General features: G+C 48.7%; 2 protein-coding genes and 1 long non-coding RNA gene across 4 annotated transcripts in view; 2 read left to right on the top strand and 1 right to left on the bottom strand.

The window, feature by feature from the left end:
• Positions 1-2: 2 nt before the first annotated feature.
• Positions 3-1,038, bottom strand: BBIP1 (BBSome interacting protein 1). The gene is made up of 2 exons (XM_048311089.1): positions 929-1,038; positions 3-847 (listed from the first exon to the last, which is right to left on the bottom strand). The coding sequence occupies exons 1-2, from the start codon at positions 972-974 to the stop codon at positions 672-674; spliced, it is 222 nt and encodes a 73-aa protein (XP_048167046.1). The 5' UTR covers positions 975-1,038; the 3' UTR covers positions 3-671.
• A 71-nt stretch (positions 1,039-1,109) lies between these two features.
• LOC125329322 lies at positions 1,110-5,882 on the top strand. Its single transcript, XR_007205124.1, has 3 exons — positions 1,110-1,495; positions 3,978-4,643; positions 4,895-5,882. It is a non-coding gene; the product is annotated as an uncharacterized LOC125329322 (long non-coding RNA).
• Positions 5,883-12,896: 7,014 nt separating this feature from the next.
• SHOC2 (SHOC2 leucine rich repeat scaffold protein) overlaps positions 12,897-14,199 on the top strand; it is a 65,699-nt gene continuing 64,396 nt past the window's right edge. The window contains exons 1-2 of one of the 2 annotated variants that reach the window (XM_048311358.1): positions 12,897-13,018; positions 13,749-13,899. The gene's annotated coding sequence lies outside the window, so the exon portion shown is untranslated. The remainder of the gene's footprint in view (positions 13,019-13,748; positions 13,900-14,199) is intronic. The other variant, XM_048311356.1, reaches the window with a different exon arrangement.

Below are 14,199 nucleotides of genomic sequence, written 5' to 3'. Positions count from 1 at the left end.
GCTCTTGTTTCTGCCTCCTTTTTATTTATTTTACACAGAACAAATTAAGCAGTACATCTAACGCTGCCCTTTGGTATTGCCGTCAGGAGGAGAGCACAGAGTAATTAAGCTCGTGGTTAAATAAGTATTTACGAGATCTGTTTTGGAAAACACAACTGACTTGCGTAGGAGCGTCTAGGCTGGCAGAGATACTGTGAACGTGTCTTTGCAGCACAGCTTTGCCAAGCCCTTGCTCAAGAACAAGATGGACCTAAGGGAACTCGCTTACAGGAACACGGTGGAGCCTCTCCTTTGTTTTTCAGTTTCATGTCAAGATTTCAAGTGTTCCAAAATGCTGGGAATAGCCGTTCCAGGGCCGGGAATACTCTGTGCTTTAGGAGCCAAGCGCTTCAGTGCTCGAGCGGGTTTGGTAAGCCCGGCTTGGAGCAGTGGGGTTGTGTAACTCGCCCTCCTCCCGCAGTCCGAGGGGCTCTGGTACCTCTAAATTTAGACGCGTTTAAAACATCGCCTGGGCAGCAACCAGCGCAACTTCTACACCAACAGCGCCCGACGCGTGGCCTCCCCTCCCAGCCCGGCAGCACCGGCTGCGTTCAGGCCGCGCTTTAATCCGCAGCCCCGTTACACAGCGGTACCTCCGATCGCGGGTGCCGCCGGGCGCGACCCTCCCCGCGCTACTGCCGAGGCGGTGCGGCCCCCGCGGACGGCGGCGGGGCCGCCTCGGGCGCCTGGGCCGCCTCCAGCGCCGCCCGCTGCAGCTTCTCCAGCTTCTCCAGCGACACCGACTTGAGGGGCAGGATCTTGGGCTTGCACAGCACCATGGCAGCCGTGTCCTCCACCGACAGCTGCCCTGCAAAGAGAGAAAAGGGCCGTGAGCGAGCGCCGCGCCGCGCCGGGCCGGGCCGGGCCGGGCAGTGCTCGCCGCCGCTACCTTGCTTGGGCAGCACCTCCCGGAGCGCTCCCGTCCCCTCCGGCATGGCGGCTCCGGCACGGCACCGCCCCCGGGGACAACTACAGCTCCCAGCTTCCACTGCGCGGCGCCCCGCCCATGCACTCCGGTCGTGTCCCCGGTGCATGCTGGGAGTGGTAGGCCGAACGGGGCTCCGGCCACAATGCGCGTTGGGAACTGTAGTCCTTGGCGTGGCGCTGCGCCTGGGCAGCCCCGGGCGGGGCGGGAGCGGCTCCCCCGGGGCTATCCCGGTCCCGGGATCCCGGGGTGCCGCCCCCCGCCTTGGCTGCGCCGGGCTCTGCGCTGGGGCGGAGCCATTCCACCTGCGTGGGCCTGCCTGGCCCTGGCGAGCCGCTGCCTGCCCGCCTGCCGGGGCCCACCGCGGAACTCAGGCTTTGGGGCGCTTTTGGTTTATTTTCTGCTTCTGTAAATAAAATCCCCAGCAGACACCGTCCAACAGACGGGCGTGGCCAGGGCGTACGCGTCCCGGTTTTCGTTTCCAGGCAGCGCCTCGGGATTCACGATGTGAATCATGCTGCTGTTTGACATGTAAACAGCAGTAAAAGCCGGTGTCTTTTTAAACACTGAGAGCTTAAATGTTGCCGAACCTGACGGGCCAGTGCACCCAGATCCCCCACGCCCCCCACAGGGGTCCGCCTTTTGGAGGATCTTTGCCACCGGGAGCAGCTTCCCTGGGAAACCCCCGCGGGGAGCCGCGTGTGACGCGGGATCGGTGGAGAGGGATTCACCTGTCCTGTGCCTTGGCGATGCCCCAGCAAGCCCCGATTCCGGGATGTGTTGTAATTTTAGAGTTTGCTGATGAGCTTGCCTGTGTGCCCTGCACACCCTGTGTGCCTGGGGATTGGCAGTTCAGGCTGGTAATCCTGCTAACCTGGCCTGGGCAGGCGGGGACGGCTCCTTTCCGTGTTCTGGGATTGAGATCTGGCTTCTCGCTTTGCACAGGGACTGGCCGTGGATGAGTAAAATGAGGGAGAAAATAATCTTTGCTGATAATTCTTTTCCATTCTGCCTTGATGGTGGCTGTCTGCGTGCTTCCTTCTGCTAGCTCAGGTGGACCTGTCAGCTGTGGGATCCAAGGTTTGCTGGGAGAGCAGTGATAAAACTTTTAGTTTCCAGTAAGTGGCACCTCTGATAGTTATTTAAAGCCTCTGTCTGCATTGTTCCAGAACTATTTCCTTTTTCCTCTAAGAAACTTAGAGTAGGAAGCTGACAGTCCCTCAGGTAGCCCGGTTCCACTGTGCTGGAAGCCTCGCCTGATGCTGGGTTGGAGGCCAGCAGAACCCACGGAGGGTGAGAGCAGGGCTCCTCTTTCCTGCCTTTTGTGGCGCTGGCCAAAGATAACACTCCTGGGCTGGTCCTGGGCAGCACAGAAATGAGTGCTTTTTGTTCTTACTCACATATTCCACTTTCAGGTCAGAAGATTTCTGTTGATGAGGCTGTAAAATGGATGTGCTTGCTGGGGACATCCTTCTCTACCCTTTGAAGTGCTCAGAAGCATTCCCACTGATTTCAGTGGGAAAAGCTCCTTTGTCTGATGTGCTTTTCCATGTGCCAATCAGTATTTTGTGCTGACTGGAAGTGAAAGGATGAGGCACTGCTTTGTGATGGATGTGTTGTAAACCAGTGCATTTAAAACAGTACAATTTGCAGATCAGTAATTTGGTAGTTGTTAGTTTGTTTTTAAGAACTGATCCAGCATCTTAGAGATGGCTCTGGCTAAAAATGAACATAAAAGATACCCAGTTATGACTGAAATTTTTGCACTGTGAAAGCAGGAGTTATTCCTGTGGTAACAAATATGGCCTGCAGAGCAACAGAAACGAGCTGAAAGCAAGATGTTGAAATCAAATTGCAGGCCAGGTTTTTTTGCCAGTGTCCTTCACAGTGCCAATGGCCACCTGGAGTCCAGCATTATGTGAGCACTGGCATTTGGAGTCCATCTCAGTCGTGCAGGGAATCATTTTCCAATAGCAGTTTTCCTGCCAACGGGGTTTGTTTGCTTGGTGATAAGAAACAATGGTCAACTGAGTTTGTTACTTGAGCATTTTCGTGACTGAGGAGTCTGGCATCCTGTACTAGATCTATTTTCTTAGCTACTCAAATGCCAGCTTGGCAGCCTATCTAGAAAGCTGATAGCACTGGGACAGGCGTGATTGTGAAGGTTGTTTTCAACAGTTTCTAGTAAGTCTGTTTTTAAGATGCCTCCTTCCTTTTTCTCCTTTCCTGGGAAAAAAATCATAGTTACCACCTTCATGACTGGGAGATCTGGATGAGAGAGGGGAGGGAGGCATGGGCACGCAGCTTAATGTCCTACTTTTCAAAGCGCCTTAAAAACAAGACTGGGTTTAGTTTTGAGTAAGGCTGGTATTTATTCACTGGAACAGTGTTGGCTATAGTTAAGAGGAGGGAAAAGCATTTCATAGAGGACCTAAGTCCCCTTGTTTAGTTGGAAGAGAAACAAGAAAAGTTGTGAGTTTTCCAGTTACAGATGAGAAATCCAATCTCTTCTCCTAAAGAAAGCATAGTTATACTCCATTTTTTAATCTTTTTGGCCTTTGGGGTCGACATATGCTCAAGCACCCATTCATTTCTCTCATGGGCCTTTCCAGTTGCCAGGAATATCTAGGAAGTTGTTTGCCAAACCCCTTCCATGGGTAAAAGCACCGTGCACTTGCAATGGGACTGTGCTGAGTCAGTGCATTATCTTGGTGCCACTCCACAAGGCTGGAGAAGTCAGAACAAGGCTGTCCTTGTGCCCAGGTCTCAAGTTGTGTCCCCATGACACGAAGCTTCCCAGAGTCCTGAGACTCAACCTTGGGATGAAACCCAGTGTTATTTGAGAAAGCGTAAGTGTGGTATCCATGGAGAGGACAACGTGCTCTAGGTTGCACATCCTTATTTTACTGATGTCACAAACAAGTTATTCTTGTGCACTGCAGAGAGCCTCACAACCACAAAACCAGCAATAATTTTATAAATGATAAGCTTGTTTTCCTCCTCTTGTTCCCAGATACTCCGAGTGCAGCAGACAGCAGAGATGTGCATTGCTGGAATCCAGAGGGTTTCGTAATTTGGCAGCCACTTGCTGAAAGCCCTGCAGATACAAAACAACACTTATTTCAAGTCTTGAGAAACATCTCCTACTAAGTAGAAGAAAAGAGCATTTAGGTGAAGCAATGTTGCCAGTCCCATTTATTTATGAGGCTTGGTTTTTGTCTTTATACATTTTAAATGCTTTTTATTTTCCTTCTGCTTTTTGAGCCTTTCAAGTTCATGTTTTCCATATGACAAGAAAGTCTGGAATCAAGTCCTTACTTTAAAAAGCAAAAATTTGGTTCAGAGTCCTGTATAATCATGTAGCTCCAGACATGGAGTGTTTAAAAATAAAGCCACTTTGATGAGAACTACCCATCTTGAAGGTGACTTTCTGTTCTGAGTTTAAGTAAATATTTTGTTGACGGTTTAAGAAGCTTTTAACAGCACCTGATCTGTGTTTGCTTTCCACTTGGATCTCTCCCTCTTTTCTTTTTTTCTAAAAATCTAGAGCTTGTTTCACCTCTCTGTGTGCTGACAAGATCAGAAATGCAGTGTGGCAGCATTTGTTGAACAATGCATCCCAGTGCTTTCAGACACACACCTGCAGATTTCATGCAATTGTCCCTGAAGCTGCTGAGTGGTAGGTACCATGGGACACAGAGCCCAGCTTCAGAGACAGGAGGAAGGTGGTTTGGGTTTACTGGGTGGGGTAAGGCGGGGAACAGAAAGCCTGGTGTGGCTCCTGCGGGAGTCCCAAATGCCTTCAGAGCCTGAAGCTTGATAGCTTGGTGTGTAACCCAGTCCTTATTTTGAAAGGGAGTTGACAGACAAATGATTTCTTTTAGTTGAGCTTTCTGAATATACTTATTTTAAGTTTGTTGTTTGATGCAGTGGGATCCTCAAGCTGTATGCAAAAGGCAAAGAGACGTGCCTGGTAATGCATTATCCAAGGGACACAGAAACAGCTTTTTGACAGGCCACTCTTCCTGCTAACACCTGGTAAATGCAGAGACCTGGCTCCATGTAAGTCCCATTCTGGTCTCCTAAGCCAAATGCTCTACACTGGCATTTCTAGGAGGTTACTGCTCTGCTCGTGGGGTTTGAATCGCTCAAGTCTTTGGCCTCGTGCCCTGAAGTGCCAGCAGAGGCTTGCTGTAATTGCCCGTAAGTGCACCGTCTGTCAGATTATTGTTTAATTGTTCCAGCTTCTCACTGCCACACACTGCTCAGTGTCTCTCTTGCTATCTTTATTTAATTGAGTGGAAGAAAATTGAGACTTGTGCTTCACTTACATCGCTTTGTTTTTACCCATCCTTGCTGCATCCTACTATGAAGTCCCACCTTTTGTTTGCAGAAGTCAGTCTTCTATATAGAAAAGCTATTGTCACTATCTCAAGCATATGTTAGAAAGAGAATCAATATTTTAACACATGGTAAAGTCAAATCATAAATCTCTTAACACAGTCAAATGACTGTATTATTCTCCCTTGAAACACCACTCCTCCCCCTGAGAAACAAGAGAGGGAAAGAAAACTCTTGGATAACCAAGCCCTTGTCCTCACAATGCAGGACTGTTCTTAGCCCTTTGCTCTGTGTCGCTCCTTCCTCTTCAAGATCCGTCTTTCCCTAGCCCATCCCTGTTCATCTGTTCCAGACTATTACTGGGATATCAGCTCTTTTCCTGAGATCAGCTTGTGATGACCAGTTCCACTGCCTACTTGCTGCCATTTCAAACATCTCTGTGCTTCCTCCCAGCCTTGCAACCAGGCTCTTAATAATGTGTGTTGAAAAAATAATCTTTCTGAGCTCTCTCCAACACTCTCCTTGTGCGTATGGCCTATAAAAAAAGCTTGGCAGCACTCTGACTGCTTTTCTCTCCTCATGCTCCCTGTGCCTGTGACAAATATGTGTCATTTTTCTGGTCTTACACTTGGCTTTCAGCCTCTGAATGAGAACACTCTTCTTGTACAATTCCCCCCCTTGCCCTCCCCCCCGCCAAAGATCAAGGCTCCTGTGTAATACCACAATAATCATAAATGTTAGGGTTGCTGGCACTCACTCTGCTCTAGTTTTCATGGCTCTGGGCAGAAGGAGTTTCATTATCTCCTTTTGGAAGATCTATCTGCACCTGAATGATTTAGTTTTCACAGTTTCATTTAGAAATCCTCAGCTGAAACCTCCCTTTATAGGTGTACTCCCTGTAATGCCTGGCTCCCTGACCGATTGTTGGGGTTGTTCTTTTCACTTCCTGTAACTGAACTGTAGGATTACTTATTTCATATTACTTTCTGATTATATTTTTCATCCATCTCTTTTCTTCAGGAAGGAACAATTTATGTAAGAATTTCAATGTGGAATTGACTTTAGGCTTTATTGCTATTTGTCACCCTTCAGGAAATACATCCCTGACTCCAGCACTCAATCTCTGCTGGCACTCTGGAAGAGGAAGAGAAAATAGCAGAGCTGCAGCTATTAAGACCAACAGGCAAATATTTTATTCAAATTCAACTTTTTCTTCCTGGGTCACTTTTAAAGAATATCTTTCTGATTGTGAGGATGCGAACAAGGGTTGTGTTTGTTTGTTTGTTTTCCTGGAGACTCTCCTATTCAGCTGATCTTCATCTCCTTCCACATTTCAGGCAGCAGAGCTTGCAGCAGTGACAAGCTGTAATCCCAAGGAAAACTGCTTGTGCCTGTGGCCTGGGTTAACCTGCTGGCAGAGATACGTGCCTGGGCAGGGGCTGCTGTTTCACAGAGCTCAGCATGGACGTGCTGCCACTCCCAGCCACTTTCAGGACACAGGTGAGTTGTTTACAGCAATCTCAAAAAAACTTGTAATAAAGTTGTTCTGCCTTGCTGGAGCCACCACTCCCAGAGACCTTTCCCCTTTCTTGGCTACTGTGGGAGCCTCCTTCCTTTAGCTTCACACCTTTATCAGCTAGAAATGATACGGTTCAGAACTGGTTGTGGTCAGGCTCTCTCTCAGGAGAGGCTACACTGTCACTCTGTTGTGGCTGCTGAGAACTGGAAGATCAGAGAGGACAAGGGGGAAGTGGAAGCCTGATCCTTCTTTTATGTGGAATGGAGTCAGGATATGCCCTTGTATGAAGTTCAGCAGACAAAAACTTGGGCTGCAGTCACATTCCTATGCACCGTGCCATTCCAGTCAGCCTGGTACTAATCTCCACGGATCTCTGAAGGCATGAAACAACATGCAGTGTAAATGAAATCCGAGCCACACCATACCACAGTACTGGTGCCAGCCAGTTTTAGAAGACTTCCATGAGAGCCAAAGGAAACAGGTAGAATGGTAGGAGATGCCTTGTATCACCTGCAGGCACAGACCTACAGCACTCGAGCAGCTCCCAGGTCCCAGAGCAACGTGAGGCATGTGAAAAGCTGGTGAACCCAGGGCTACTTAGACTTGAATGCACTTTCCTAGGGAGGAAGTGGCTTTTCCCTTGGAAAGCTCAACTCCCCAGCGTCTGCATGAGGTCAATGGAAAAAGTGATTTCTTCAGAATATGATTCAGAGTGCCTAAGCACAGGCTTATCTTATTGACTACAGAGGAAGCTCAACCTCTGTAGATTTAAACTCACTTTTGAGAGTACTCATCCCCTCTTGCCCCTTAGTTGTGGGAGTTATACTAGACCTGGATGTGGTTAGTCCTTGGTAGGCACACGATCTACTGAAATTCAGGTGCTGCAGACCAAAGCTAAGAGCTTGTCTACCAGAACACAGAGTGTCCTGTTGGATCCTGTTTTGTCCTTTTGAGTTTTCCTGGGATGTCAGAAATGGATTTGCAAGTACCAGAAAAGAAAATTAAATCAAGAAAGGTTGGTTTCTTCAGGGATGTCCTGACTGGAGCTGGAATAATCAGCATCTGTTTCAGTTTAACTGAGTTTTTCATTCTGGCCTTTCTCCCCTTTCAAAGTACAGGCAACTGAAGCCTTTAATTTGCCCTGTCTTTCACTGCAGAGAAAAACAGGAGTTTCTAACAGCTGTTACTATCCTGCCTAGAATAGCTACACTAAAAAAATACAGTTTATTGTCTGTTGTGAATGAAGAAGCTCTTGCTTGTTTCTGTTGTTTGTCGTGTTGACTTTGAAAGATAAATTGTTTGAACTGGTTGACTCTCCGTTTGTATAACTGAAGATTAGCTTGCTTGATAGCCTGCTGGATTTGCAGTTTTTCCTTGCACTAAACAAACTTAAGAACTGCTGGGGCAGTTGGAACACAGCACATACTGGAAGAAGTTTGTGTGCATACAGGTAAATAAGAAAATAACTTCATGCGTGACATTCTGGATGTGCTGTTTCAGTGCTGATATGTCCTGTCTTTCCACCTGGAAGAGTTCTTGTAAGACCTAGAAAGCCTGTTTAAAAAATTGCTAACAGACATGGATAGGTGGCTAATGAAAGTAGAAGCTGGCAGGACCAGAATTAGTTTTTACATGGTAGTTCTAAAATCCTAAATTGTGCTGCTTGTTTTTGAGAACACAGGTACTCTGTCCTTTTATCACACATTTGCTTTGTAAAAACAATTGGAGAAAAAAGCAAAAATAACTTCTTGTCGCTCAAGTAAGCAGACCTGGCTCTGAATATATAAAAGGAAGAGACAGTAAAAATAGCAACATCTTACTGTACTGTAGTCCTTCAACAGAGAACCACATTTTGAGGTTCCTCCTTCTTTGCATCCTTCTTTGTATTGCAAAGGCATCTTGCCCCAAGCAAAAGTTTTTGCTCTGGGGAATCAGAGTCTGATTTCAATGGGACAGAGCTTGGTGTCAGTCCTGAGTATCAGCTTCTAGACATTGACAAGGGCTCTGACTCTCCATGTGCATCCTCCAGGTTTGGTTTCTGTGCCCTCCTCTCTCCCCTTCTGCCAAGTGGCCCAGCCTTCCCAGTTTTTGTCTACTCATAATAAAGGCAGTGGAGCCAAGGTGCCATTCGAGGGGAAGGCAGAAAAGAATGACAAAGGCATACACTATTTCCATGATGGGTATGGTGCTCACAAAATGAAGCGGGATTTGTTGTGCCATCAGCCTTCAAAACATGCCTCTCTCCCCCAAAATAACTAAACCCCTTGCAACCCTTGGCCAAGAGACTGAAGACAAACATCTGGTAAACTGACAATTCAAGGGAAAGGAATAGGATATGGCAGGGAGGTCTGGATAGACTGAGGTGTAGATGAGAGGAAGGTAAAACCTAGGATGGAATTTGGAGATTTGAGACATGATAGTGGGAGACTGAGATACAGAAAGAAAGAAAGAACAACTGGGAATTAGAGGAGTTTTATGTTGAGGCTGGTTGGCAAGGAACTGGCAGACAGAAGACACAACAGAATTTTAGTACAAGGAAAGAAGAAGGAAGAAAGTGGAAAGTCAGGGGGATAGGCAGTGATGTGAAGAACCAGACAAGAGACTGGGCTAGGACCTGGCGTGGGGAACCAAAGTTGGAGGTCCTATTGGAGATTGAGAAAGGAGGGACAGTCTGGGGAAGGAACAGGTGATCCAAGTCTGAGAGTGGAGGTCAGGCACAGGCAGCAGGGAGGGAACAGAGTAGCAAGGGAGAGCTGTGGGAAGCAGCCCCACACAGGGCAGAGCAGAGGGGTATGTGGGTGGGAAGGGGCACAACGGGCTGTGCTTGCTGGGACATCCTGACTTGCAGAGCTGGAAGTGGAACAGAGCTTCCCTGAGGCTGGTCTTCATGTTGGCTCAGCCAGCAAAGAATTTGCCTCTTGTGCTGTCTGCCCCAGCAGCAGCACAGAAACGACTGGAGCTGAGTGTCCTTGGCCGAGGCAGCAGCAGCTGCCTGCCTGGGGGAGGAGAGCAGGTTTTTGGGTAGTTGGATGACAAAAATTTTACAGCTGGGAGGAGGTAGTGAAAAGGCCACATGACCAAGAGAGAAAGGGTCAATTCATTAGTCTGGCAGCAACTAAATTAAAAGAAGGCAAGTGGGACTATATATCAGAGGTATCTGAATTTGGTCAAAGATGATTCTGAAGTTGCTAGATTGATCTTATGGTTGGCTTAAGCAAGCTTAACTAATTAATTGCTTTATTTTAGTCCATTGTGTAAGAGCTAGCTCCTAATAAATCACACTGTTTTGTAGAAACATGCTTGAAACAACTGTGTAAATACTAAATAGCCTTAGGAGTGGTCTTATGAATCCACAGAATAATCCAAATTCCAACACTCATCCCCTTCTGCTGCTGGTCTGGATGGAGGATAACAGTCCACTGCTGCTGTTTCTCTTTCAGTAAAAGGGGCAGGAGTCTGTGCTGAACACACAAAGGTGCCAGCACAGCTGATGGCCCACGGAGGTGCTGTGATGCTGTGTGGTCCTGCACCAACAGTTGTCCTTTTCAGGAGCACAGGAAATGCTACAGGTGTTACAGGAACATTATGAATGCTGCAAAGCCAAGCCTTTAAAAGTTAGGCAATGTCCAAATGAAATCGCCGCTGAAACCTTAATTCAGAACTATGTAGGTTATGAAATGCTCTTTAATTATATTTCTCCTCCTGCTCATTTCAGTGTGGATGGCAATAATTCAAGGTCCTTGTACAGTCCTGTGGGTTTTCTGGGGCAACAAAGACTGAGGAACCTCTGACTTGCTGTCTGTGGATTTATCTTAAGGAGAGGTGCTCAGTCACAGTACCCACAAGGTTCAAAATACAGGCCTGTCAGCACAGTCACCTGATCCTGAGAGACCCTTAACTAACTAATACTTGCAAGGACTGTGAACTCTTATATTCACCTTCTGCTCTGGGACAGGTCGGTGCCAATGAGATCTGGGGACAAACAGTGCTGGTTGAGACTGGGAGTAGGTTGGAGCTGAGCTTTCCAGCATCCAGTAGGAGGGTATAAAATTAACTACTCCATTTGGGCAGATTAAAAACAAATCTTCCATGCATGAATTCTGCCTTTGCAAAAATGTCTGTTAGTTCTGATTGTTGGCACAAGTATTACCATAGTATCAGTCTAATCTCATATGACATATTTAAGGATTTGCAGCAGAAGGGTGGAGTTACCAGTGTAAATTTCTTGGCTGATTTATCTCTTGTGGCAATTGTCCTGCTCTGCTTTATATCAGCTTTTCAGAACAGATCAGGGTTTTTGAGTATAAAGTAACATTTCTTTAGATTTCAAATAATGTATTTTAAAGCAAAGCCATTAGAAACAGAAGTAGAATCTCTAACAGAACCAGAGTACATGTAGCACATATCCTTTGTAAGTCTCTTGATGCTAAGGCAACTGGGCAGTGACACTTTGCACACAGAGCCTGAGAAACGTAAAGGTACACGGTCAACAAAACATTCAGATCCTCCCTAGAGTGTTACAGTTTTTTAAGGCAAATAACTGTGTTCAATTAAGTCACACAAGAAACATTTATTTCAGATTCCAAGCTCTCAAGGCAAATTGTGCATTTCCATGTCTTACAGAGGATCCTGCACTGTCCACAATGAAGTTTTACTGATTAATAACAGCAAATAAACATCCAGTCATTGTAAGAAATATTGTCACTAGGAAATTCTAACTGGTTTCTGCCTTGTGATCCAATACACCAAAAGGCCAATTCTGCTTTTAATGCTGTCCAGCATTTATTAGTAAAAGCCCACATAACCACATTGAACTGTTTGGTTTGCCACAGATGCACACAAAGGCAATTGGTAGAATTTTGGTATTTGATAATTGAATGTGAATATCCTTGTTTCACTGAAATCAGCCCAGATGATTGCCAATAGTTGTAAAAAACCTGATGGAAATAGCAGATACTCATATTTGACTATCTGATGTAGGAAATGGCTCCCGAATTTACTCATGGTTTTGATTCTGCTGAAGTAGCTGCTGAACGTGAGCCCGTGGGACCAGTCCAGACCAGCAAGTACTGAGATCAATTAGTAGACTCCTATTAATTTGAACCTTATTTTAGAAATTATGAAGTTGAGATACTACTGCAGTGCAGAATCCATCTAGGCTTGAAAGGGGAACTGATTGCAACCACCTGAGAACTTAGCATTAAAAAAGCTAAACCTTTCTCAGCAAAATACTGAAAGATGTGTTCTAACAAGTCGTCTAAGAACTTGCTTTTAAAGCCCATCCGAAATGAAAGGGCGACTGATGGCAGGTGCTCTGTCACACGTGAGTGTGTTTGTCCACACAGAGGTGTGGTTGTCACCTTCTGAACGGCTGCTGCCCTTTCTTGCAGCTCCCACGTATCCCTTGCAAGGGCAGCTTGGTTGGGCTTAGCCTGAGATACCTGCTACAGAAAGAAGAGTCAGCACACTGGTCTGAGGTTACAGTAGTTGCCAGCTGGGAATAGTCCCGATTTTGTCGAGAAAGGAGACACGGGAGTGTCGCGGTCCCCGTGTCCATCTCTTTGGCGATGTCTCAGCAGCTAAAGGTGCCTTGCAGCAAGAGCGGGTGGCTGTGCCCTGAGCGTCCAGCACTGCGGAGAGCTGCTCCGCACCCCCCATCCCACCAGAATTCCCGATCCTAGCTGCGCCGGGGGCCAACTCGCCAGTTCAGCGGTTGGAATGGCAGGAAAACACTTCCTGTTTGTTGAAACACTTTAATGAGTTGCAGTGGGTCACCAACGGAGCTACGGGCTGCTCTCCTCACCCGGGGACACCTCGGCAGCGCTGGCACGACGGCAGCTTTCAGCGGGGCGTGCGGGGCCGGGACCCACCCACGGGACCCGCGATCGGCGCTGAGACAGCGCAGGGGAGCCCCGCCCGAGCCCCGCGGGGAGCCGGCCCGGGCGCCGGGAGCGCTTGGCCCCGCACGGCCCCGCACGGCTCCGCTCCCGCCGTCGCCACTGGCAACGCGGCGCTTCCGCCGTAACCTGGAAGCGCTCGGTGTCCGCGCTCGCCGGTCCCGCCCCGAGTGCCGCGGGAGGTCCGTGGGCGGGCGGTCCCGTGACGGCTCGGTGCGCACAGACGGTGGCCGGCAGGGCAGGGCCGGGCGCGGAGCGGGAGCCGAGCGCGCCGCGGGAGGATGGCGGAGCCGCACGGTACGGAGCGGGCGGGCCGGGGGGCTCGGCCGGGCGGCGGCTGACAGCGGGCGGCGGCCGGGGGCGGCGGGAGGCCGCGGGCACAAAGGCGGGGAGGGCCGGGGCGCAGGTGGGGGCGGTGGGGCGGCCGGCGGGGAGCCCGTGCCCGTCCCGGTGGGGGCTGCTTCGCCCGGCTCCGCGGGGCCCGGCGCAGGTGGGGCGGGCCGGGGGCGGTCATCGCCCCCGCGGGGCTCGGCCGAGGGACTGCCCCGCGCCGCCGGGCGATGGCAGCGACCGCCACAACAACAACAATAACAACAAAAAGAAAGGAGGAAGCTCCGTTTCACAGCCTCACCTCTCCTCCTCCCCGCCAGCTCTCGGTGCCGGGAGCTGGCACAGCGAAATTGAAGCGAGCTGGCGTGTGTGTAGTGGCACTGGCGCTCAGGGTAATGATTACCGGCGTGCGGGTAATGATTACAGCTGCCTCTGCCTGTGTCAGTGCGGTCCCCCACCCTCTCGCATAGGCGTGAGGCTCTTTTCCTGTTTCGTCCGATGTATTTATTGTGGCAGTTCTGATGGAGCCACGGAGACAGAATCTCGTTTCAAAAGTCGTCGCCTTCCTGTCTAGCCAGGTGATTTTCCCGGTATTTAAAACAGAGAGGTGTGACTGAGAAAAGCGGTGTGACAGCTTCCCGCGTGTATTTGTGGCTGTAGAAGGCGTCTTCACCGAGTTGTTCGTGTCTTTCTCTAGGAAATGCTTCAAAAGCGGTAGTAACCTTAGGAAGGTGAACGGCCGCGTTGACTAAAATTGCGACTGGGTGTGAGCTACACAGAAATTCAGCAGAACTGAAGTTTGGTGAAACTGTGTTGCTGCTCCACTTGTCCATCCTATTTAGGAGCAGGTATGGACATGGAACAAAAAGTCACAGCGTGTGGGAAAACAATTGCGAAGTGCTGAAATAGTACTGGTAATTTTTGTGTTTTTGAGATGGGACTGTGGAAGCATTGAGTTCTGCACATGTGCAGACACTTTTGAGGCAGAATATTCATGATCGAGGAGTTGTAATTGTGTGTATTGTCATGGCTGCAGTACTTGGTGGGGATTTTTTTTTAACTATCAGAATAGAAATTAAGATCGTTTTGGTAATTACCTTCAGGGTCTTAATTTTCTACGGTTTCTTGTTTGCCTGTTTGACTTCATA

Source organism: Corvus hawaiiensis, chromosome 8 (assembly GCF_020740725.1).
Source record: "Corvus hawaiiensis isolate bCorHaw1 chromosome 8, bCorHaw1.pri.cur, whole genome shotgun sequence".
Taxonomy (NCBI): domain Eukaryota; kingdom Metazoa; phylum Chordata; class Aves; order Passeriformes; family Corvidae; genus Corvus; species Corvus hawaiiensis.
The sequence above is the reverse complement of the archived record's forward strand: the minus strand, read 5'-3'. Positions and strand labels throughout refer to the sequence as shown.